Here is a 26,630-nt window from a genome sequence, read left to right as displayed (position 1 = left end):
AGAGAAGTAAATGGGGGCCTATTAATGACATAGCAAGGAAGTGGAAAGTGATGTAGAAAAACAACCAGTAAAGGTATTCAAGGGAGTTGAAGGTGATTCTTTGAGATCATTCAGGGCCCAATTCTGCCACCTTCATCCATGTTAGTATCTTAGTCTGTTAACAGTCCAACTGGAACCAGTGGGACGACTTGTGAAATACAGCGCATGGTGAATAAAAGCTGGCAGAACCTGGAACTCTGTGTTTGTAGAAGACTTTTGAATTAAAGCTCAGTTTCAGTCAGAATGTTACTGGAACCCCGTATTTATGGCTTAAAAAGGGGTCGGATCAGGTTACAAAAAAATCCATTTCCTTACCTATGTCACAAACACCATCTTAGATTATTAAAATAGAAAGGTGTTTTAAAAATCAAAACCTGTTATTGCCTATGCAATTTATTTTTGCAGTTTCTCTCAGCTCAAACAAGTTCTCATGGACCAGTTCAGGTGTTGTAAGATAACGTTTCATGAAACCTAACCTTTGGGTCAAATTTGATTTGACTCCTAATTTCCCACCCCCAATTTCAATACTAAAGAAATACAAACTGTACTGTCCCCAAAGGGAAAAATCATGACACTGACATGCTATTTGGCTCTGAAACTACACATCAGGAGGTTAAGTGACAGATGTAGCTGAGGTTTGCATAATCTCTGAATACCTAAGTAATGTATGTTGTTGATGTGTATTAATAATATAAAATGCATTTAACTCTAGTGGGAGTTAATCTGTATTCAGTGCCTACATCTGAACAGCTTCCTCTGAAGCCATTATATGAACTAAGAGATGCCATCTGCATAGCTTAGAAACATAGAATGAAAACGAGGGAAAACTCCTTATAGAATGTGCTCCCTGTACATGCACATCAGCCTCAGTAAATGTTTTTTATTTCCCTCTAATGTTTTAGACTTTTTAGTGCCCCTTACAAATGTTTTTATTATAGGGAACAAATATACATCTCATATGGACATTTTTCAGTAATGGGAATTTTTTTTCTGTGCCATTAAAATGGCTGAATTGCTTTAAACTAAATGTGTAAGCTAATGTAACGTCTATCATGAAACCATGTACACCTCTTCAAATCCAGAAGGCTGAGCAAAGAATTGATGGGGAGATGGGATCAATCGAAGGCAAAGAGAATGAGGGTGAAACAGCAGTAAGGGGAAGAAACAATGCAGGAGACAAAAAAGGAGGAGAAAAACCACCCGGAGGCGGAGAGAACAATGTAGAGAAAGCAACTTGGCTGGAGATATTTTCAGGAAGGCAGCCTTCTCTCTGCAGATTACTTTCTCATTCACAAAATCTACATTCACAATTCAATTGTAGGCTCAGCTAAGCTCTTTGGGACAGGGACAATCTCATTTCAGTGTTGGTAGAGTGCCCAGTACAGTGGGGCCCTGTTCTCAGTTGGTGATTAAGCTCTATCATAATGATTAATAAATCATAACAAAGGTGAGTAGTTGCACCTGCGTTGCACCTATTCAGATTTGTGCCTGCAGTCTGGACAGGAATCAACCCAGCTAAAAATAAAGATGAGGCAAAGGAGAAAGGATGGGAAAGAATTAAGACAATTTATATGTAATATGTTAGTAAAATGCTGTTTGCTTCCATTCGTAAATATTAAGATTGCATATCTCAATGCTAAACGTACCCATGTTTAGTTTCTTTTTTACAATCTGCTACTCTGTGTGGTTCCACAGCCTTTTATTCCTAACATCCTGCTGCCATAAAAGGTAAAATGTAATATGTGACTACATAATTTAAAGTTTCATCTATTGCTTGGCTTGAATAGAGCCTGTTTCCAAGGTATTTATTCACATACTGAAATTATACACTTTGCACATCCTTAATTACAGCCTGCCAAATTCTGGAGAAGGCAGCAAGAGATGGGCAGTTTCACATCGTGACACTACACCGATTTGGCACAGTAGGAACAAGTTTTCGTTCACTCTACATTGCAATACTGCAGAGCTATATTTCTTTTCCAATTCAGTAACCTCCATTCACAGAAGAGATGAATGTCTTTAACAGAGAGATCAAGATGAGAGTGAACTAGCAACTGACCAGGGAAGTCTATTTAGCTGCCTAGCAAATATGCACAAATATTTTTTTTGTGCCTTCCATCTTCCTCCTGCGGTTATACATTAGAATTCAAGACTACTACCTCTTGGTTGATAAGTACACAAACACACATTATAAACTACCTCTTCCAGAACAAATCAGAGATTTAAAAACAAAACAAAACCCCAAAAAACTGCAATACTCTGGGCACGACTACTCCCTTGGGCAGAATTCCAACTAAAGGCACAGACAATGAGGGCACTCGTCCCCCAGAGACAGAGCCTGAAGCAACAAGCAAGACTAGTCAGTTTTATTATGTTCCATTCTCCCATACTAAAATATTATTTTCCTGTCTTTGTAGTCTCTCTTCTTGCCACGCCCTGTGACATTATGCAATGATGGATTTTAAAGTACAATGTAGCCCAATATCACTTTATACTCCACTGGGTAAACTCCAGATTGTGTGTCCAGGTGTACTTCTAGTGCAAGGCAAACCCGGATGAGCTAAATTAAATTAGGATTAAAGTTATACAAATTTCTCAAATGAAATGTATAGGAAAATAAATTCAAGTCACATTCATACCTTAAAATTCCCTGCGCCTTCATTAGCTCTGAAAGACAAGAGAAAAGTTAACAATCAATAATATCTCTAAGTGACATGGTTATTAGCAACCTCAAGTTACTATAATCAATAAGCCATAATCATACCACACAGTTTTGGTGCATTAAATACCCTTAAAAAAAAAAAAAACACCAAAAAAACACAACCAAGGTATTTCCTTTTAATTGAATTCCTAATGATAAATGAAATACAAATAGATCGCATTTATACAGTTGTTCCTTTTTCTCCTCTATTGCATTCCTGTCAAATAAACCCTTTATATCTTTTTCATATTTAAATCTGCCACTCTGAAGTGAAAAGAAAACAAATAAGCCAGAATAACACACTCAAATCTCATATATACTGTAAACTATCAGATGTAACACTAACTTTCTTAGAAGTGGTCTGGAACAAAAAAATAGCATGGATAACTAGAAAAATAAAAATGTCTTCCAAAGGTTACAAACATTGCTGTCTAGGTATTTATACTGTGCTTACCACTATCTAAGCTCCTAACAGACAGTGCTCAATAGTACTGACAGAGCACCTCATACTATTGTAGAGATCTCTGGGCCTAAACATTGACCTTTCAGAGTACGTTACTCCTAGGGGAATTCTGCGCCAAAAAAATAAAAAATGTGTTGCCAAAAAATTAAAAATTCTGTGCACAATATTTTAAAATTCTGTATATTTTATTTGTCAAAATAACACAATATAACCATTCCAGTTTCAGTTATTCTGAGAATTTATTTCAAAATACCTGTCAGCAAGTATGTCTAACAATACAGACCAAAAAAAAAAAAAAGATCGAGGATATATATTTTTTGACAAATAGATTCCTTACTAGGCATATTAATACAGAACTTTGAGTAATAATTCATTTAAACTACAATACAGAAACATATTTCCCGCACCCCTCAAAAGTAGTGCAAAGGTTTGGGGGAGTCAAGGGTAACAGGAGCTGAGGGAAGTAATTGCTGGGAAGGAGCCTGGCAGTGAACCTGGGTGTGGGTGGGAGAAGTATGGAAGAGTTTTGGATTTTTGGGGGGCGAGGGGGTGAGGAATTGTTAGGGAGTTGGGGAGCCTCCCCCACGCAGACCCTTAGTCTCTCCCATTCAGGCAGGCACATCCGTCCCTGTCCCCATGTGTCCCTTCTGCATCCACTCCCCCCTCCCCATCCCCATGTGGCCCGGCAACCCCCCAACCCATTCAGCCCCTGGCTCAATGCAGTCACCCTACTAGCTCCTGACCCATGCCCCAGTCTGTCCCCCCACTAGCTCCAGTCTGTGACAACCCCAGAAACCCTGTGTGCCCCTCTCTGTCCGTCCTGTGCCTCCTCATCTGGCCCCACTATGAGGAATGCAGCCTATGTGCTGGTTGGCTGGCCTCTATTCTGGTGCCACAGCAGCCCCCGGTGGGCAAAAGGTGTAGCTGCAGCACCTCTACAGCAGAATCTATATTCTGCAGAGAAAAAAAAAATCTGCAGGGGACAGGAATTCTGCACATGCACAATGGCGCAGAATTCCCCAGGAATAGTACAAATATGTTGATTAGTGCAGACACTATCTAGGAAAGAAGGATAATACCAAATGCTTCAGATGAAAGCAAAAAAGAATTGGCCAACCCCCTCTCCCCCAAACAGAGCAACATTCGCAGCTAGTGTAAATCAAGAGCTACACTGGCTTCAATGGAGCTACACTGGTTAACACACCAGCTGATCATCTGGTCCAGGGAGTATGTCTGGACAACAGCACAATAGTGTACATTTAGGTGGGAGGGATAGCTCAGTGGTTTGAGCATTGGCCTGTTAAACCCAGGGTTGTGAGTTCAATCCTTGAGGGGGCCACTTGGGGATTTGGGGCAAAATCAGTACTTGGTCCTGCTAGTGAAGGCAGGGGGCTGGACTTGATGACCTTTCAAGGTCCCTTCCAGTTCTAGGAGATGGGATATCTCCATTAATTAAAAAAATTAAGGTGGTGAGGGTGGAGCAGAGAAGAATTCCAGCTAACAGTTCAACACAGGAAAAACAAGCCAACAGAGTTTTACCTATTAAAAATTCTCTTAAAAAGGATGGCTTTCACCATGAACAATGCCCATTTCCTCAGGTCTCATTATTTGTGTGTCAACTAAGGATTTGTAAGAGAAATAACGCAGCACTTTTAGTTTGTCTTGGAAGAAGCAGAATCAAGCACTGCCCATTGAATGTTTATTGACTAGAATTGCTACGGACCACATACACGCAACAGAGAAAAATGTCTTTGCAATGCCTACACGGACCAAGTGTTAGCGTGAAGCTTTAGATTGCTATATTTAGGTATCACCATCTCCAATATGTGCCTGCCACGAGACAGACAGCTGAATAAAACCAGCATTACAATCAGCTGCTGAAATGTATTTTAAAAGATTAGCTGCCTTTTCCTAGGTGTGGGGACAGAATCGCACAGGCTAGAATTTTATCTTCCAGAATGCCTCACTTTATCTGTTATCTGCACGTGTGTCTGAGATTGGACAGGAGAGTACAGTCAGAATGATTTTAAAAGGGACTGAAGAATAAAGTTATCAGAAGGAAAAGAAGAAAAAGATGGTGATAAGCATTTCTGTTCCAGGAGTGGCTCTCTCTGATCCATTTCCACTGCTGCAGAAAATATTTAACCATTTCACGTGCTCGGAGAACATGATACAAGTAATTCGGGAGCAAATTTTTAATGTAAAAACTCTGGCTGATTGACCCAACCCTTTTAAAGTTTTCTTTAGTTGCTGAGACTTCATAATCTCTCCCTCTATTTCCTGGGCAAGTTATTTCTGATGTTAAGTTTTGAAGAGGAAAGCAAAACATTTTTTACAACATCTGCAAGTCTTAAACATCTGCCTAAGAGCAAAGGTTAAAAAAGAGAGTCACCTAAAAAAAAAAACCGCTCCTTGTTACTGCTGTTACTTCTCTTACTGGCTCCTTAGATTACTGAACCCAAAAGAGTGTTTTTGTTGTTGCTGCTTTAGTTTAAGTCTTCACTCTTTTTGCTATTTACTTACTTTTTGTACTTCACTCAGTATAGTCAATGAAACCAAACTGGTCAGTTTCACATTGTGTACTGAAGTGTTGCATAAAACTATTATGTTTGAGTTGCAAACACTCGAAAGGAAGCTTCAAAACCAAACCAAAAAGAAATTCAATCAAAACACACACACACACACACACACACACGAACGATTTGGGATCTAAATTGCCTCACAAAAGTTCTTTTAAATTGATAAAAGAAAAATGCATCTGCTGAGAATCAAAGAAAAAAATTAATGTCATAGCCTTAAACAGGAGCTAATTTAAATAGATTTACTTTTCTAAAATTAACCCAAACTGCAAATTATTTTACAGATGAGGCCAGACAGCATCAAGAAGCTTTCTATATAGTCATTAACCATTACTTATGTTCCCAAAAGCATATCTTTCCTTCAAAAAAAATTGTAGCATTGATGTGTTGCCTTTAAAGGACATTTTGTGCTAAAACAGTATTCCAGTTTTTAAGAAGTTGCAAATTACCAATTACATTTTTATATATCCAGAAAGGTGAACATTTGTCAATGTACTATCTGAGCTGGAAAGAATGTAAAGGTACCCATTTGTCACTTTACGCTCTGTGCAGATTGTCTCTGCCACCTTGTGGTATAAGACAGCAATGTTTTCTATCAAGCTTAGGTCCCAATCTTGCAATGGGATGGGTCTGAAGTCAATGGGAACCTGCATGGACTGCGCTAGTGGAACGTATATTGTTATATCACACTGATTATGATAGAGAAGCACGTTAAAATATGAGATAAAGGAACATTATTAAGTTTGCAAAGTCAATCACTCAAAAGCTAGGAGAGACCAGAATTAAGGTTGTCTATTCAATATATTGTTTTCTCATTGTTCAATGTGGCCCCAAGCTTTATTTACTACAAAATATTCAGACCTTGCTCTGCACATAGAATTTCTAATTTCCTCATGGACTTTTCTGTGGTGCTCATCACTATGGGATCCAAATGCTTCAAAAACATTAACTTATTTTCAGAACGCTCCTGTGAGATGAAGGGTCATTAGCCCCATTTTACAGATGGGGAACTGAGGCACAGAGATTAAGCTCAACTGTACCCACAAATTTTGGGTGCCCAATTTGAGACACCCAAGACGTGATGGCACACTATAGTACTTCAGATGTTCAAAACACAGTTCCCATTGTGACTGCTCAGCACTTCTGCAAATCAGACTCTTGGGTCTTCAGTCAGGCATCCAGAAAAACAAGGAACAAATAACTAGTGACCACCTGTGAACAGATGTTTTTAAGGGACTTGTGCAGCCTCACAGAGAAAGTCTTTGGCAGAGATAGGGATAGAATCCAGTTTACCAGGGCAGTATTCAACTGTCTTAACCAGGATGCCACCCTGTCTCTTCCTGAAATCCCATCTCATTCACCACACACCTTTCAACTTCTGCAACAAATGAGGCAACGGGTCCTACAGATGTGCTTAATTCACTACATACCCCTAATTCATTCCTAAAGCATGGTCTATCCTGTGTGTTGAATGATGCAGGGGTCCTGTGGAAATATTATGTGATTACATAATTAAATGCAAAATGCAGGGGTGTGGGAGGGGGGCAAATTACACAGGGTAATCGGCTAGTTATCTTAGGTGCCTGTACACGAACGCAAGAAACCCGGGAAACAAGCAGAAAGAATTGGAAGTCTGGGACAATCAAGGAACTATGATGTGATTGGAATAACAGAGTCTTGGTGGGGTAACTCACATGACTGGAGCACCGTCATGGATGGGCATAAACTGTTCAGGAAGGACAGGCCGGGGAGAAAAGATGGAGGAGTTGCACTGTATATAAAAGAGCAGTGTGATTGCTCAGAGCTCCAGCATGAAATTGGAGAAAAGCCTGTTGAGAGTCTTTAAGTTTGGAGGCGAGAGCAACAAGGGTGATGTCGTGGTGGGTGTGTGCTATACACCACCAGACTAGGAGGATGAGGTAGACGAGGCTTTCTTCGGACAACTAACAGAAGTTTCCAGATCACAGGCCCTGGTTCTCATGGGGGACTTCAATCACCCTGACATCTGCTGGGAGAGCAATACAGCAGTGCACAAACAATCCAGGAAGTTTTTGGAGAGTGTTGGGGACAACTTCCTGGTGGAAGTGCTGGACGAACCAACTAGGGGCCGTGCGCCTCTTGACCTGCTGCTTACAAACAGGGAAGAATTGGGAGGGAAAGTAGAAGTGGGTGGCAATCTGGGCAGCAATGACCATGAGATGGTCAAGTTCAGGATCCTGACAAAAGGAAGAAATGAGAGGAGCAGCATACGGACCCTGCACTTCAGAAAAGCAGACTGACTCCCTCAGGGAACTGATGGGCAGGATCTCCTGTGACGCCTACATGAGGGGGAAAGGAGTCCAGGAGAGCTGGCTGTATTTTAAAGAAATCTTATTGAGGGCGCAGGAACAAACCATCCTGATGTGCAGAAAAGGATAGCAAATATGGCAGGTGACCAGCTCGGCTTAACAGAGAAATCTTCAGTGAGCTTAAACACAAAAAGGAAGCTTACAAGAAGTGGAAACTCGGACAGATGACTAGGGAGGAGTATAAAAATATTGCTTGAGCATGCAGGGGTGTAATCAGGAAGGCCAAAGCACAATTGGAGTTGCAGCTAGCAAGGGATGTGAAGGGTAGCAAGAAGGGTTTCTACAGGTATGTTTGCAACAATGTCAGGGAAAGTGTGGGACCCTTACTGAATAGGTTTCAGAGTAGCAGCCGTGTTAGTCTGTATCCGCAAAAAGAAGAACAGGAGTACTTGTGGCACCTTAGAGACTAACAAATTTATTAGAGCATAAGCTTTCGTGGACTACAGCCCACTTCTTCGGATGCATAACGAAGAAGTGGGCTGTAGTCCACGAAAGCTTATGCTCTAATAAATTTGTTAGTCTCTAAGGTGCCACAAGTACTCCTGTTCTTCTTTTTACTGAATAGGGGTGACAGATGATGTGGGAATAGCTGAAGTACTCAATGCTTTTTTTGCCTCGGTCTTCACAGACAAGGTCAGCTCCCAGACTGCTGCACTGGGCAGCACAGTATGGGGAGGAGGTGGTGAGCAGCCCTCAGTGGTGAAAGAACAGGTTAAGGACTATTTAGAAAAGCTGGATGTACACAAGTCCATGGGGCCAGATGAAATGCATCCGCAGGTGCTGAGGGAGTTGCCTGATGTGATTGCAGAGTCATTGGCCATTATCTTTGAAAACTTGTGGCGATTGGAGGAGATCCCAGACGACTGAAAAAAGGCAAATATAGTGCCCATCTTTAAAAAAGGGAAGAAGGAGAATCCAGGGAACTACAGACCGGTCAGCCTCACCTCAGTCCCTGGAAAAATCACGAAGCAGGAACAGTCAACATGGATTCACCAAGAGCAAGTCATGTCTGACCAACCTGATTGCCTTCTATGATGAAATAACTGGCTTTGTGGATATGGGGAAAGCAGTGGACATGATCTACCTTGACTTTAGCAAAGCTTTTGATATGGTCTCCCACAGTATTCTTGCCAGCAAGTTAAAGAAGTATGGATTGGATGAATGGACTATAAGGTGGATAGAACGCTGGCTAGATCGTCGGGCTCAGCAGGTAGTGATCAATGGCTCAATGTCTAGTTAGCAGCTAGTATCCCCAGTGGTCGGTCCTGGGGCCAGTTTTTTCAACATTTTCATTAATGATCTGGATGATGGGATGGATTGCATCCTCAGCAAATTTGCGGATGACACTAAACTGGGGGGAGAGGTAGATATGCTGGAGGGTAGGGATAGGGTCCAGAGTGACCTAGACAAATATGAGGATTAGGCTAAAAGAAATCTGATGAGGTTTAACAAGGACAAGTGCAGAGTCCTGCACTTAGAATGGAAGAATCCCATGCACTGCTATAGGCTGGGGACTGATTGGCTAAGCGGCAGTTCTGCAGAAAAGGACCTGGGGATTACAGTTGAAGAGAAGCTGGATATGAGTCAGCAGTGTGCCCTTGTTGCCAAGAAGGCTAACGGCATATTGGGCTGCATTAGTAGGAGCATTGCCAGCAGATTGAGGGAAGTGATTATTTCCCTCTATTCGGCACTGGTGAGGCCACACCTGGAGTATTGCGTCCAGTTTTGGGCCCCCCACTACAGAAAGGATGTGGACAAATTGGAGAGAGTCCAGCGGAGGGCAACAAAAATGATTAGAGGGCTGGGACACATGGTTTATGAGGAGAGGCTGAGGGAACTGGTCTTGTTTAGTCTGCAGAAAAGAAGAGTGAGGGGGGATTTGATAGCAGCCTTCAACTACCTGAAGGCGGGTTCCAAAGAGGATGGAGCTCGGCTGTTCTCAGTGGTGGCAGATGACAGAACAAGGAGCAGTGGTCTCAAGTTGCAGTGGGGGAGGTCTAAGTTGGATATTAGGAAAAATTATTTCACCAGGAGGCTGGTGAAGCACTGGAATGGGTTACGTAGGGAAGTGGTGGAATCTCCATCCATAGAGGTTTTTAAGGCCCAGTTTGACAAAGCCCTGGCTGGGATGATGTAATTGAGGTTGGCCCTGCTTTGAGCAGGGGGTTGGACTAGATGACCTCCTGAGGTCTCTTCCAACACTAATCTTCTATGATTCTATGGTGAAACTCAGGAATCTTCGGTTCCATTCCAGACTCTGGAAGGGAGTGTCAAGTGGGCACAAACACTTATGCCCATTTGACCCTTCCCCCACCCTCCCCGCAAGCTTTACCCCTTCTGTCTCGTTCCCTCTGACCTGTCCCTAGTTCAGTGCTGTCTCTTTCCCATCTTTGGGTCCTTGATCCAATCTCCACTCTTTAGGCTTCTCATCCCAGCACCAATCTCCTTGCTCAGCCAATCCTCCTTCTGGGCTTGCTGTCTGAGTCCCAGTCACTTCTCCTCCCCTCAGACAGTCCCACTGTCCTTGCCCAGCCAGTCCCAGTTCTTGCCTCCTGGCTCCTCATTCGACCTGGCTCTCCCTCCCCAACCACTGGCTCCCAGTCTCCCTCCTTGGTCTCCTAATCCAATTTTAGTAGGATCCCCCTGCCTTCCTGGCTCCTTGTCCTAGTGTCCTCTGTCCCTGGTTATCTATCTCAATCTCTTTGGCCAGCCAGTCCCAGTTATCCCCCTTCACTCCCAGCCCCCTGTCAGATCTGTCTCTCCCCTTCACCTGGTCCTTAGTCCCAGTCTTTGTGCCCAACCAGTCCTATTCTTCCCCCATCTAGTCACTGGGGGAGAGGGATAGCTCAGTGGTTTGAGCATTGGGCTGCTAAACCCAGGATTGTGAGTTCAATCCTTGAGGGGGCCATTTAGGGATCTGGGGCAAAAATCTGTCTGGGGATTGGTCCTGCTCTGAGCAGGGGGTTGGACTAGATACCTCCCGAGGTCCCTTCCAACCCTGATATTCTATGATTCATGAGGGCACTAGCGCTTTAAAAAGACATGGTACCAAGAATTTTTATAACATGCGCAAAAACAGATTTCCCCCAGCCTTGTTCTCAGAAACAGGTGAACTGTTTTGGCTGAACTTAATAAAAAAAAAATCAGCCTGACCACCTGGCATGTAAAATTTCTTCTCAAATTATTTAGCTTTGGCAAAGTTATAAGTAACTAAAAACAGAGTCTTATAGTGTCGGGCAGCCTTAATAATAGGCAGTGCTACTAGCCCTGCCTATAATAATTGTTGAGAAACGGAGCTCTCACTGCCCTGCTTGGTTTTGGGTCAGACATATTACAAAAAAAATGCTTCCCTTGTTACCAAATTGTCACTTGCTTTGTCTGGCCCTGCATAGGCAAATTACTTGTAGGCCTCAAGTTCCTGGCAAGCTGACAAAACAGCCCTTTAGCCCCAAAGCTTAGAAGCCTGTGCCCTATGGAGAGGTTCTCTTAAAATTGCATTGCGCTTCAAAGCAGTACACGCACGTGAGGGTTAAACTGGGGATACTTGACTGCCAGGTAAGTCTACAGTGTTGAACTAAGGGAGCTGCTGGAGGGCAAGTCATGAGTAGGACCCCAGATGCCAAGTGTCTGAATGAGATGCCACTTTACTGTTGTAATCGGATGATTGATCTTTATGTGCTATATCTTGATTTAGCTTCGTACTGCACTGCCCAGAACATTAGCATTGCAGTCACAGTGTATATTGTATCATTTCTTTGTTCCCTAGGAAACTTAGGAGTGCCAGCCTGCATTTTGGATGCCTTTCCTGGTAACTTATCTTTAGGATACAATATCATTTGTGGCAAGCAGAGGGCACATAATGACGTACAGTCACAATCTCCTAGTTATGAGAAAAGTCCCAGAATGGCCAGTGTCAGAGTAGCAGCATAGCATCACCATGAGTTCATTTCTGTCCTGCCAACCACAGGGTTTGGGGGAGGGAGAGAAAGGGAGACCCAGCCTCAATCAATTATCTGGAACGACCCATCATCTCTAAAATGGGAAGAAAACAACATATAAAAGTATACCTTGTGAGGTATCATTTTAAAAGGCTTGATCTGTTGAACATTAATATCCTGTTGGATTATATGTGCTATCATTGTATGTGAAGTTATGAAATATTATTAGATGTGTTACTGAAATATATTGTGAGGTTGGGAACACTCACAACCAGCCTTTCAGTCACAACAAAGGAGTAGCCATCAATAGTCAGGTGGCATTAATGGCTCATCAACATATAATCCACTACCCTAGAGACTTCTCGGAGAAGGCATGTATGCCGTGGGGGCGGACTAACACACATTACAGCAAGGATCTTTCTAGCAAGTTGGAAGAAGGTATAAAAAAAGAGAGAAATCATAACTTGGCCTCTCTCCCCTCCCCCCCAACTCAACACCTGGAAGAATGTCTGGAAGACAAAAGACTTTGAACTGAGGGAGTTTGGTCCCAGGCTGGAAGGGTGCCCAGTCTGTATATTGAGGAACTCTAACCTGATTGTGACATCTGTCAGGGTGAGAAAAACTGTTTGATTCAACTCTTGCTTAGACTAAAAGTTTAGGGATTTAGAATGCGTGTTTACTTTTAATTTTTTTTAAGGTAACTGTCTCTGACCTTTATGCCTACCACTTATAATCACTTAAAATCCATCTTTCTATAGTTAATAAACTTATTTTAATGTTTTAGCCTTACCAGTGAGTTTGTCAAAAGTGCTTGGGAAATCTCAGCTTAGGTTACAAAGGCTGGTGCATGTCCACTGTCCTATGAAGAAGTGAAGAACTAAGCCATTAACTTACACTGGTCAGGCTTCGGACCAGTGCAAGACGATACAGTCTATGACTCTGTGAGTTCTGATGTACAAGACTGGGGAGCTGGGGAGAACTGGCTGGAGCCTCTAAACTGATAGTTCCATGAGTGGCTGGGAGATCATTCATGTAACACAGCTGGGCGTGTCCCTGCCTGTGGATGGCTGTGTAAGTGCAGTGACTGTCAGAGGTTTGTAGCTTGACATCTGTATCACAGTGCAAGAAGCAACCCAGGTTGGCAGAACAGAGGGCTCGGGTTGCACCCCGGGGACGCCATCACCACCAGACAGATACTTTTAAAAAAACCCCTCCCATTACAGTTATTCCAAAGTCCAAGTGTGATGTTCACATTTCACACACTCTTTCTTACAGTTTTACACAACTTGCTGCAGGTCTTTGTTTGACTCACCCAATGAACTCCAAAAGCAGTGAGACGTCAAGTTCTGGTGGGATTCGAAACACTGATCCCAAGACTTTCCGAGGTCTTCCTCTGCTCACAGGGACTGGCTGTGGGACAGCTAAAGAAATCAAAGTGACCAAAAAATATATCAGCTGCTGAAGTGCACTGTATGTGATATACAAGCCAAACAATGAGGCATAACCACACAGCTCAACTATGACTTTCATTAATTCAGTTCCTAAAAACTACATATTTTGTCTGAGTGCCAATAATGGTATTTTCCTACCATACAGCATACTGTCTCTCTGAACAGTGGTTTATGTCACAATGGGACATAAAAGTCATTTACACAAGTATCTTTCAACTTCTAACAGCTTCTTAAAGATCTTATATAATAATTTAATTATCTTATCATTTAAGTTATTTCTTACCTTAATTAATGCTTAATGAGACAAAAAACGCACACCACACATACATCTTTCCTGGTTCTAGACAAAATATGCATTGTGCAATGGGACAGGCTGAAATCCAACAACAATTTAGATTATTTGTTGAGTGCCGACAATGTGCTTATTGCTGCACAGCACGCAACAAATAAAAACAGCCCCTACCTCTAGGAGTTTAAAACCCTGAAAACAAAGAGGTGGCGTTGACTGGGAAATCCTGAAGCATAGAAGATGATGTATATTTGTTCAGATGTTTTCAGTTATGTTCATTCTCATAGGAATTACCTTAGTGGATCAGACCAATGATCTATCTTGTCCAATATCCTATTTCAAACAAGGGCCAGAACCAGCTACTTAAAGGAAGAAATCTTGTAGTGGGCAATTATAGAATATCATGCCCACAAAAAATTTCCTCTTAAAGCCCAGTAGCTGGAGGTTGGCTTATGCCTCAGAACATATCATGACTAATTATTTTCTTTAGTAGCTTCTCGTGACGGACACTTTGTCAAAGGCCTTTTGCAAATCCAAATAAATTATGCCTACCAGTTCTTACGCATACTATTTTATTGAAATAGTCAAAGAATTCCAATAGATTAGTGAGGGACAATTTTCTTTTGAAGATGCTGTGTTGGATAGATTCTACCATATCATGATCTTCTAGGTGTTCTATACATCTATTTCATAATCTTCGCAAAATAATAATGTATCAGAAAAGACACTTTGTACTTTTACCCTTTCTTTTCATTAGCTGGGTCTCTGATTAGTTCATTGAACTTCATAATACCCTAGAAAGGTAGAGAAGCACTATAATCTTCATTTTATGTACAGAGAAACAAGCAGAGAAAGCTAAAAGGACTTGACTGATAAATGACTGAAGATTATTCAAGTGAGTAGCAATTAGTATGTCACAGACAAAATACCGTGCATTTCTGAACTCTGTAGTACTGGGAGTTATTTGTTGCATTTTCACATTGTAAGACCATCCCTAGTTTTTATTAAATATCTAAAAGGTCATGATATAGCTTTTACATGCACACACAAAACCAAAACCATTCAAAATAAATCTCAGTAACTTGAAACTGAGACTGCAGATCATTGTGGCATTTCTTCCAATAGGTAACCACTATTACAAAAAGAAAGACTACCGTTAGGAAATACTTAAAACTTTATCTTTTTGTAATTCTGTACTTATTCCCCCAAAGTAAAGTAATTATAAACTCACCAGGTTTGGGTACTTCGAGACCTCTTTCTTTATAGAAATCATGCATCTGCTTTTTCTCTCCTGAAAAAATACAAAATACATTGTAAGCTTGGCTTTGTTAGCATTGGCAAATACAATACCTGGCAGTCTAGTTTCCAATAACTGCTTAAAGAATTTATTGGAACAATTCCAATTATCATTAATAGGGGCTTCCCAGGCATCTGTGGGACAGCAGCCCCCTTAGCGTTTCATATTAGAGACAAATTGTATTAGATTATGTGCAACAAGTTAGTACTGTAGAGTCTATTAACGAATATAACCAGGACTTGGAAAATTGCCACCGAATACTTTATTTTTGTACCAAATGCTGCATATTATTCCTTATCTTAATCATACCTGAGAAACAGTTACTTTGCTCCAACAGCTTTGAAAAGTTTGTGGACTTTTGTTATTGTAGATATGCAAAAAGAGCTCATGTTTTAATGGCACTTCAAGCTGATGTAGATGATCATCCATGATGCGTACTAGCGTGCAAAGCATTCCAGAGAGATAACCCAGATGGCAAATGGTCACATGCATTTATTCAGACAATGCTTGAAAATTATTATATTCCCACCACACCATCACCTTTGTTGGCTTATAGCTCAGAGTGCTCAACTGAATTCCTTATCAAGGCACCCATTGAACAGCCAATAAATCACTAGAGCCCTGCGCGGATACAAATTTATATCCGTGGAGCTGCAGGGCTCTACTGGGAACCGCAGTGGCAAACTGAGCAGCACGACAGGCCACTGCTCCCAAGAGTCAGCACCCCGCTCCAGAGGCTCCTCTGGCATGGCTGTACCACTCGCAGCCCTGCCCACTGGGGAGGACATCAAGCTCACCGACAGTTGTCAATGGTCACGCTTATGTGTTCAAGCAGCTCGCATGCTCCCAGACAGGAGTCCCTTCCATGCAGTGGTCTGCGTCTCCTGTCTGGGGCAGGGCTGGGCTGGGCTGGGCGCGATACAGCCATGCCGGAGGAGCTGCCAGAGCGAGCAATGGCTGCTGGGAGCGGCAGCCCCATGTGCTGCTCTTTTCGTTGCTGTGGTTCCCAGTAGAGCCCTGCAGCTCCACAGATACTGATTTACAGCTGCAGATATAAATGTGTATCTGCGCAGGACTCTATAAATCATCAGCTAATCCGCCATTCATATCCACACCAGCCTCAACTCACATGCCTTACTACCCCCAAACATCATAACAACCAAATACACTCTCAGACTCTTCAGCACGTACTCTTTCAGTTCTAACATGACCAACCAAAATGCACACATCCAGTTCCTCACAGCAGCACTCAGATGAATGTGGGAAAGCAAAGCTGGGCAGGTGGTATGAGGTGAGAAGGAGGTTAGGCTTGGTACACTACAGAGTTAGGTTGACATAAGGCAGCTTACATCGACCTAATTATGTCAGTGTCTACACTACAATGCTGTTTATGTGGCCCGCTACACTGACATAATAACTCCACCTTCACAAGAGGCATAGAGCTTATGTCGATGTAGTTAGGGCAGTGCAGTGTCTGTGTAGACACTGCATTATTTACAATAGTTGCTGACTATGAGTCCCAAGTGGGCTGACAGCTGGAGCCTTGCCCGCCCCGCCCGGCGCTGACAGCCCAGGGCACAGGCTCACAGCTGTGAGCCTCTCCCCGTTGTGGCACTGACAGCCCAGAGCCTTGCTGTCACCTCCTGGTGAGGGATTTGGTGGTGGGGAGAACTGCCACCCAAGCTCAAGCTCTCTCCCCTTGTCCCAAATCCCTCACCAGGAAGCAGCAGCAGGGCTCACAGCAGATGCTCTTCCCCTTCCCCCCTAGGGCTAGGGCTGCGGTGAGCCACAAGGGGTACAATTTCACCGCAGGGAGCCTACCAGGAGTGAAATTGACATTCTTGTCAGTTTCACAGCTGCTATTATTTCACATTTTCTCTCTGGCTCCAGCTATCAGCCCTGGAGCCCGGGGGCTCCAGCTGCGAGCCCCACATGGGGCTGACAGCCCCAGGGTAGGGGGAGGGGGCTCCAGCTCTGAGCTCCCTGCAGGCTGACAATTGGCGCCAAAATGTGAAATAATAGCAGCCCTGAAACTGACAAGAATGTCAATTTCACTCCTGGCAGGCTCCCTGCTGTGAAGTTGAGCTCAGTGCAGGCTCACAGCTGGGGCTATCAGCAAGGGGGTGGGAGACAGACTCAGAGCTGTGAATCCGGCACCTGGAAGCTCAGCTGTCGGGCGGAGGGGGGCCCAGCTCTGAGCCTGGCACATGCCTAACAGCTGGGGAGACCAGCTGTGAGCCCGGTGCTTACAGCTGAAGCTGTCAGCCCCAGGGTTGCCGGGCTCCAGCTGTCAGTGTTCCACAAAGCCCCACTTCAGTTGCTGGACACGCACTGCTGACAGAAGGTGCAAGTGTGGACATGAACCACCCCTTTAATTACTGTGGTGGCTGTATATCGACTTAACTCCAATTGACTTAATTTTGTAGAGTAGACAAGCCCTCAGTGTGACAGATATTGCAACCACATGTAGTGTCTCTGGAGACTACTGTATTAATGTTACGAAGGTTCTGTGTATCATTGTGAGCTAGGGACTGTATTCTCCATGGAGAAAGTTACCGTAACTCCTCCAGAAACTAAGAACAGCAGGGAGTGATGACTGCCATCTTTGGGACTGTAAAGAGCTCCAGACAAATACCACCCCAGAGTGTGTGTGTTAGATATACCGTTTCAGACCAGCTTCAAGGGATGCAGAGAAAGGGCAGCTTGAACTGACTGAGGGGCCTTTCTTTTGATTCAACAAACACACCTGACCTTTTGTCCAAAGAGGGACCCAATCCTGTTAAAGGGTTGGAACAACACTGACCTGCCAGACTCCCCCATGGGGGAGACTAGCAACTTCTGGTACATGTAGTATGTGTTTAGACCTTATCGTATGTTTTCTCAGTATGCTTTTGTCCATAAATAAATGTATTCTGTTTTAAGAGAGCTGTTTGGCTACTGGTAACTCGAGCACACGCTGGTCCGTGGCATTGGAGAAAAGGCAAAGAGCAGGGTCTGGACTCCTAGTCAGACCTGCTGGGATAAACACAATGAAGTGCAATGGGGGTTGCCAGCCTAAATGCCTGGTGAGAAGGAGGTGAGTCCCTCACCAGAGAGAGGTGACAGCTAGAGGCCTGAAACTTAAGAGTAGACCACACAGGGGGTCAGTGGTACAGCGACTCCAAAATCATGACACCTGGTTTCTATATGACTAAACAGCACTTCAAGTACTTCCCACTTCAATGATGCTTTGTGCACTCAGGAACCTAAGCCGCTCTCCTTACTCATACCCCAGCTCATTCCCCATGCTCCCTGCTGCCCAAACTGCTCACTGGCTCCATAGGATCAAGGATAGTGGGGAGGGGGCCTGGAGCCGATCTGGTAAGTCAGGAAAGGGGACTTCACAGCATTAGAAAATTGAAGTAATTTACAGAACCAGGCTGTTTCAGGAGCTACTCTTGCTGGAACTAAAATGAGATTATGATGAATTAGGGGAATTAGTTTGTTATATTTAAAAATGTGCAGGTGTGTACATGATGTCTGGAGTTTGTGGCAACTGTGGTTCTTTAGATATAGGGAGCAAAACAAAAAACAAATACAAAAATCCACATACAAGTTACTGTGCGGTCCAAATTTCGAAGAGGGAACATTTTAAAATTTGTCCTCTGCCAATGTTAATAAACCCGTGAGGAAAAAGATATGATGGAACATTCAATTGTCCCCGGAGAGTTAGTGTGCAAAGTTTTGTGCAGAAGGCCTGGAAATTAAATGCAATTACTTAAAACTGGTATACAAGGATTTTACAAATCTCAATAAAAGCTTAATTATGGAATCATAGAAGATATGGGTTGGAAGGGACCTCAGGAAGTCATCTAGTCCAACCCCCTGCTCAAAGCAGGACCAACCCCAACTAAATCATCCCAGCCAGGGCTTTGTCAAGCCAGGCCTTAAAAACCTCTTAGGATGGAGATTCCACCACCTCCCTAGGTAACCCATTCCAGTGCTTCACCACCCTCCTAGTCATTACCATCACCATCATAGTGACTATAGTGGGTGACCTACATCATGTCAGAGGACAGAAGTTTCAGTGTTTTCATGGACTGTGTGTAATAGTATCTTAGCAGCCTGACAAACACCAATCTGTGTGGCTAGTAGGATTTATGGACAACGCAAAACTAGTTTTCACAAAAAACATTTAAGTTTGACCATTTTCAGGAGCCGAAATGCGGAAATACAGTGTTTTGAATTAAAATGGCTACCAGCTTGTCCATTCAAGTCCTTCCTATTCATTAGGACACCAGGGTGGTAATGAAGTGAAAACAGACTTACTCTCCTCCAGATTGACAACCAATTTATACACTATGTCTTGTAACTGTCGATCCAACCTAACAAGAAGAAAAAAAGAGAGGGAATGATCCTTAGTTAGGCAGGACACATTCGCACAATAAGCTGCTGAATATTTAATACATTAAAAAAACGTATTGTAACAGATATTGACATCTTTTGGGTGCAATATAAAAACACTTAGATTAATCATAACATTTTTGTAGAGGAGCTAAATATATTGCTGAACACAGTACACACCAACAGGAAAATGACAGATAGAGCACCGAACTCTGTCTGCGTTCAGCTCCCGGCTATCGCATCTCAGGAAAACAAACCACTTAAGCTGAAAATGCATCTTCAGAGAAGGAAGAAGAAATCTGCAGTATATTTTCAAAGCTATCCTCAAGTATCTTAGGCTCGCAATATAGATTTTGTTAAAGTTATACAAAACCAAACGGAAGATTAAGTTTCAAAGTTTGGATTCATCATCATTAGCAGCATTTTGCTACTGACCAAGAACCAGAAAATGAAAGTGACGAGAGACAAAACTAAATACAATGTAGATAAACAAAAAGAGTATAGGGCATACAGTGAATTAGCTTTTAAACTGTTCTTTCAGCTGCAACAATCAATGATTACAGGTCACTCTAAACAAACACAAAGATCGAAATATTACAGGTAAATAAAAATGTTTTAAACCCGTGTTTCTGTAACAGTAAAATAATAAACGAAAATACAGTAATACCAATAATTGAGATACTCTTATTACCTGATATTATAAAGAGGTTGTGTCTGATGTACAACAATGTTGCATTTTGGACATCTGTTACTGTAGTAAAAATGTCTTACTATGCAGCTTTTACAGACTGTACAGGAAAAAAAAATGGAAAAGCCCATTATATGTAGCAAATGTTTACTGAAGATAATGCAGGAGTAATTAGCTTGAGACAATGTTCAGACAACAGCAAGTATATGAAAATAAATTAAGCAAAATTAATTAAGTTACTTTTTATGTAAACTTTTCACATATTGGCCACATTCACATTAGAGTGAATTTAAACTCAGCATCAGTTTGATGTGAATTTTTAACCCTAATCCTAAATTCTCTTTAAGCTGTGTGGCCGCGCAGCTGCCTATTAAGCGCTGCGCAGGGGCTCAGGGCTGCGGCGGGGAGAGATGCCTCTCCCCGCTGGCCCCAGCATGGACCTGCCGCGGCCAGGCGCCCCTCCCCCCAGCCCCAATACTGACCTGCCCTGGACTTGCCGGGGGCAAGGCACCCCTCCCCCGGCCTCAACAGGTACCTGCCCCGGACTTGCCACAGCCGGGGAAGAGGCGCTCCTCCCCTGGTCCCCAACCTAGCCCTGGAACAGACCTGCCATGGCTGGGGGAGAGGTGCCTCTTCCCCACCCCCAAGCCCAGTTGCTGCTGCGGGAAAAGAGAGCTGGGGGGAGTCCTCTCTCCATGCTGTAGCCCCTGAGCAGCCTGCACCCCAAACCCGTCATCCCCAGTCCCACCTCAGAGCCAGCACCCCTAGCTGGGGCCCTCACCCCCTCTGCACCCCAACCCTAAACCCCTCATCCCTCTCCCCCCACAACCCTCAGCGCCCCCCCCCATTACCTTCATATTGGTGCACATAAAAAAAACATTCATTCCACACATGCGTGGGAAAAATTAGAGGGGACACTGCCCTAACCCATTCTTCTTTTCAAGGCATTGTACAGCTTTCCCTTGTATTTCAAGCAGCAAACAACCTCATTGGCTGCTACAAGTTAGTGGTGAATTACTAATAGTTTTGGCCTATTATTTTATAAGTTGATTTCTATGCTTTTATGGACCTCTGTCAGCAACAGAAGTTGGCTGAGAAAAGGATGGCTCTATTCCCCAGTGAGACAAGTTGAACCTCTCTAGTAGCAGGTTTGGTTGAGGAAAGGCTGTTTGGAACATTATAAAGTGCGATCCTCAACCACGCTACCAGACCTATTTAAATAAACCACAGCTTCTGGCCAATCCTGACAGAAAATACTGGAATCTTGAACAGGCATTTCTGGGCCTGCTACAGACAAAAACTTTCTGTTGATCTCCCAGATATACTCAAGAGCCCTCAGTCCAGAGTAAGGAATAAAGCAGCAAATACAAGTATCAGAGGGGTAGCCGTGTTAGTCTGGAACTGTAAAAAGCAACAGAGAGTCCTGTGGCACCTTTAAGACTAACAGATGTATTGGAGCATAAGCTTTCATGGGTGAATGCCCACTTCGTCGGATGCATATAATGGAAATTTCCAGGGGCAGGTATAAATATGCTAGCAAGAATCAGTCTGGAGATAACGAGGTTAGTTCAATCAGGGTGGTAGCTCAGGGTCCTGAGTGCTGGAGACAGGCAGAGCCCCCAGCATGATCAGTCAGGAGAAGATGAAATCCCAGTGGAACTGATGCAGAGTTTGGATCCATGCATCAGAACACTAGATTTGTTTATGGACCCTGAGCTACCACCATCACCTGGGAACCCCGACCAGCTCAAGCCTCATGGAAGTGGTGAGATCCCCTTCTTTCAATCTCTGTTTTCTTTTCTACCTCAGGTTTTCAATATATGACTTTTGTAACCTTTAATAATGTAACTGTGATGTTGGTTTAGCCGGCTCCTTGTATAGTTATCACTATTATTCAATAAATAACTTTTATAGTTAAGCTGGTTGCTTCTCCCCCTCTCTCACTCCACTACGTAAAAGGATAAATGGACACAAGTCAGATATCAGGAATGGCAATATACTAAAACCTGTAGAACACTTCAACCTCCCTGGCCACACAATAGCAGATGTAAAGGTAGCCATCTTACAGCAAAAAAACTTCAGGACAAGACTCCAAAGAGAAACTGCTGAGCTTCAGTTCATTTGCAAATTTGACACCATCAGATCAGGATTAAACAAAGACTGTGAATGGCTATCCAACTACAGAAACAGTTTCTCCTCCCTTGGTGTTCACACCTCAACTGCTAGCAGAGCACCTCACCCTCCCTGGTTGAACTAACCTCATTATCTCCAGACTGATTCTTGCCAGCATATTTATACCTGCCCCTGGAAATTTCCTTTACATGCATCCGACGAAGTGGGCATTCACCCACGAAAGCTTATGCTCCAATACATCTGTTAGTCTTAAAGGTGCCACAAGATTCTCTGTTGCTTTCAGCAAATACAGTCATTTTAGACAGGCAATTCCCATTTGTGAGGACATGAAAATCTCACTCATGATGTTTTGGTAGCTGATCTCTCTCTAAATTTGAAACTAAATTCTTAAAAAGGCTAACACCGATACTCACATGTATGAAGACACTCTGTAATGGTGGTGGCATCTATAAAATAACCTTTGCAGATGGAACACAAGATGTAAGGCGTCAACTCAGACAGGTTTATCATGCGCTATGAATACAATTGAAATTGTTTGAGAACACAGGTTAAAGCAATAGATTTCTCACTCCAGCTTCTGAAGTCTCACAACCTCAAGCCACATTAAGAATGGAAAGATGTGTGTCAATATGCAGCACCTGGATCTACACTGGATGGCCCTGAGCAGCAATAATATTTCAAATGCCGCTCCTTCCTAAAGGTTCCCATCTACTTTTCTGAATTGACCTTTCTGCAAACACAGCAATTCAATGTATTTCACAAATCACTTCTAAAATGCAAATTATAAACAGCTTCTTCAGGTGTACTGGACAACTCAGAGAATATGGCACTTTACCAGTATTAATGAAGTACAGGTTGGTAGCAAGCTAAAATATTTATCTGAGGAGTGTGCAATAGACTGTGTAATGGCCCTCAGTCCTGAATCATAGAATATCAGGGTTGGAAGGACCTCAGGAGGTCATCTAGTCCAGCTCCCTGCTCAAAGCAGGACCAATCCCCAACTAAATCAAGTTGAATCTGAGACAGTGCTGGCCTTTTGCTTCAACATGTATTTAGGTTCACATAAATACATATTAAGGCAGGGACTGCAATTATACTGCACTGGATTTTGACTAAAAAAGCACATTTGCCAGGGAGGAACAAACCCACCAGCTCTTTTCTGGCCAAAATGCCTTTCCTTGATAGGACTGGTAGGGTGTCCATCCTGAAATGCAGACTTTTCAAGAGTGTACTTCACAATTTAAGGTGTAATGTTTAAATAAACTAACTCCTCCAATCTAGTCCAAGTCTCCTGCATCATCATTCACCTGCCCCCTTGCCCGCACCTAGTCATTCTGTGACCTCTGACCCACCATTATCCACAACTTTTCAAACACTTTCAACCTTATATCCACTTTCTGCCCTTTCCTCCCTCTCTTTCATGAAGATGTTCAATGTCTCCATTCCTTCTGCACTCTCCACCATCCTGATTCATTCCATCTCACCAACCTTTGGATACTCCCAATATCTGCTTTCTCTGGTTTTATTCCCAGGCTCTGAAAGTCTCTGAAGAAAGTCTCATGGTCACTCAGACTTCCTTCACTACAACATCATTCTACCCTCCTGCACTTCTGCCATCTTTCTTGTCAAATAGCATTAATTCTCCACTCATCGATTCCAAAGCCAGAAGGGACCGCTGTGATCATCTAGTCTGTCTTGCCATATAACACAGACCAGAGACTTACATGGTCATTGATTCCCATGCCAGATCCATCCTCCTTTGTCATGGCTGACAATGCCATCATCCTCTTGGTCACTCAAAACTTGGTTATCATCCAGAACTGCCTTCTCTCTAACTGCACACATCAAGGCTATACCAGAAGCTCATTTCTGCTTATTCTCTCTGTATACATTACTAAATCTCTCATCCAGGGCATTGTATCTTAGCTTAACTATTGCAACCTGACCCCTTCCCAGCTTCTGACATCCACCTGTTTCCCCCCACTTTAAGCATGCTAAGTTCTATCTTGATCCCAACAGCCAAGCCATGCTGCACAATGAGAGCTCTAGTCTCACCTGGGCAGTCTCTCTGCACGAGGGCTTTGATGGAGATAAAATATTACATGTTGGGAACTGTTGTCAACATAGGCTTACTCCTGAGGGCAATCTGTGCCAAAAATTAAAAATTCTGTGCCAAAAAATTAAAATTCTCTCCCCCCAAAAAATTAAAATTCTGCAAACTGTATTTGTCAAATAAATGTGGAAGCTCCAGCATGGCATTGGGGCGCTCAGGACACTGGCTGCACAGAGGATGGAGATAACTGTGCAGCTCTCCCCTGCTTCCCCCAGACTCAGCAGTGAGGCTGCACCCAACCCTGACACAGTGGAAGGACGGGGCCTGCCTCAGAAACACCCCAGGGCCCTGCCCTGCCCTTCTATGCCAGGTGGACCAGATAGACTCAGCAAGGCAGGATCCAAGCATGGAGGGATCCAGATGTGGGCTGAGAGGGTTTAGTGTTGGACAATGTGGGTGCAGGCGGCTCAGTGGGGCATCCAGATGTGGAGGGAATCTGGATGCACAGGGGCTTGTTGGAGGGTTCTGGGTGCAATGGTAATGGGACTCTGCAGGGGGGTCCAGGTGAAGGTGGTTGGGGGGAATAGAGCTCAGCAGAAGGGTCTGGATGTGGGGGGCTCAGTGGGGGGTCCAGTTGCTTGGAAGTGGTGCTCAGTGGAGTGGGGATCTAGGTGCAACTGGTAGGGGCTTGGTGGGGTGGGGATGTGGGTGGCTCGTCGAGGTAGTCCAGTGCAGGGGGAGTGGGGCTCATTGGGGGGGTTCTGAATGCTGGGAGTGAGGCTCGGCTGGAGGGTTTGCATATAGGGGGTCTGGCTGCAGGGGGTTGGGTGTATGGGGGAGCAGCTCCCTGTACATGGATCCTTCCCACTGAAGCGGGAGGAGTGGGAGGGCGGGAGAGAATTTGCAGAGCTTCCTGCAGCTGGAGGAGAAATCTGGGGGTGGGTCTGACCCGGCCCTAGATGCAATGCAGGGGAAGAGAAGGTCCCGTCCTCCCCAGCTCAGCCCGGACTAGCAGCTAAGCTCGGCACAGGTAGGAGCCACCAGCCACGTCTTCCCCAGTTCAGCCTCCTCCCCCACAGTGATTTGCCTCTCTGCCGGCTGCCCTGAGCACCCAAAACATACTGCTGGGGAGGGTTGCATGACCGCTCTTGTGGCTTCCCTTTGCTTTCCCATCAGAAAGTCATTTTTCTGCAGGGAAGCAAAGAAATATGCCAGCCCCCACCCTGCAGAGGCCTGGGGCCAAGCCCCCTCACTCCCATGGAGGCCGGGGCCAAGCCCCCCTCCCCAGGGGTGGGCTGTGTAGGGCCCCAGAATAGCTAGGGACAGCCCTGGTAGGGGACACCCCCCCTGCTCTCCAGGCAGAGTGGTGCATGCTGGGAACTACCCTCTCATGAAGCAGGGGCACCTCCCCTTCTCTCCACGCAGAGCAATGCATGCTGGGAGTATCGCCTCATGAAGCGGGAAGCACCTCCCCTGCTCTCCAGACAGAATGGTGCATGCTGGGAACTATCTCCTCATGAAGCGGGGGGCCCCACTCTCCAGGCAGAGTGGTGCATGCTGGGAACTATCCCCTCATGAAGCGCCCCCACTCTCCAGGCAGAGTGGTGCATGCTGGGAACTATCCCCTCATAAAGCGGGGGCCCTGCTCTCCAGGCAGAGTGGTGCATGCTGGGAGCATGCTGGTAGCATGCACCACTATTGGGTGAGGGTGGTGGTCACATGGGCCTCGTCTCGAGGCGCGACTGGACCACTCTCCGCCGCCCGCTCTGCCCAGCCCGTGCCTTGGTGTTGGGTGGCCCCACCCTTTACCTCACGCTCAGCGTCCGAGTCCAGCTCCCCCTCCGCCTCTCGGCAGGCCCCAAAGCCGGCCCCGGGGCGCCCCTCCAGCTCCTCTTCCTCCAGCTCCTCCTCCTCTTCCTCCCCGCTGGACTCCGAGCGGCTCCTCTCGAAATCGAACTGGAGGGAGCCGGCCCCAGAGCAGCCAGGGGCGCCCCCGACCTCCAGCTCCTCCTCGCCGGGCCCCAGGCCCGCCCCATCCCCGCCAGACAGGCCCGAGATCACAGAGCCTACATCCACCTCCATGTCCATGGCTGGGCGGGGGGCGCTACAGCGGGATCGGCAGCCGGGCGCCACAAGGGACGATGGGAAATGTAGTTCTCAACCTCTCTTCTGCGCTCGCCGTACCGCCGAGACGGCTAGTGAGGCACTGCGCATGCGTGCTAACCGCGATGAAGGACGCGGGGAATTGTAGTGTACTCCGCCTCGATG

General features: G+C 44.6%; 1 protein-coding gene across 2 annotated transcripts in view; it reads right to left on the bottom strand.

The window, feature by feature from the left end:
* Nucleotides 1-26,577, bottom strand: part of PCGF6 (polycomb group ring finger 6) — a 50,355-nt gene extending 23,778 nt beyond the window's left edge. Inside the window, exons 1-7 of one of the 2 annotated variants that reach the window (XM_065552569.1) lie at nt 26,172-26,577; nt 22,723-22,822; nt 20,180-20,276; nt 19,414-19,469; nt 15,040-15,099; nt 13,381-13,489; nt 2,679-2,706 (exon numbers count right to left, since the gene is read on the bottom strand). In XM_065552569.1, the coding sequence (XP_065408641.1) occupies nt 2,679-2,706; nt 13,381-13,489; nt 15,040-15,099; nt 19,414-19,469; nt 20,180-20,276; nt 22,723-22,822; nt 26,172-26,450 (729 nt within the window). In that variant the 5' untranslated portion in view covers nt 26,451-26,577. The remainder of the gene's footprint in view (nt 1-2,678; nt 2,707-13,380; nt 13,490-15,039; nt 15,100-19,413; nt 19,470-20,179; nt 20,277-22,722; nt 22,823-26,171) is intronic. The other variant, XM_008179821.4, reaches the window with a different exon arrangement.
* Nucleotides 26,578-26,630: the final 53 nt, after the last annotated feature.

This window comes from Chrysemys picta, chromosome 7 (assembly GCF_011386835.1).
Source record: "Chrysemys picta bellii isolate R12L10 chromosome 7, ASM1138683v2, whole genome shotgun sequence".
Classification (NCBI taxonomy): Eukaryota; Metazoa; Chordata; order Testudines; family Emydidae; genus Chrysemys; species Chrysemys picta.
Note: the sequence above shows the minus strand (reverse complement) of the source record. Positions and strands in the feature narration are given on the sequence as shown.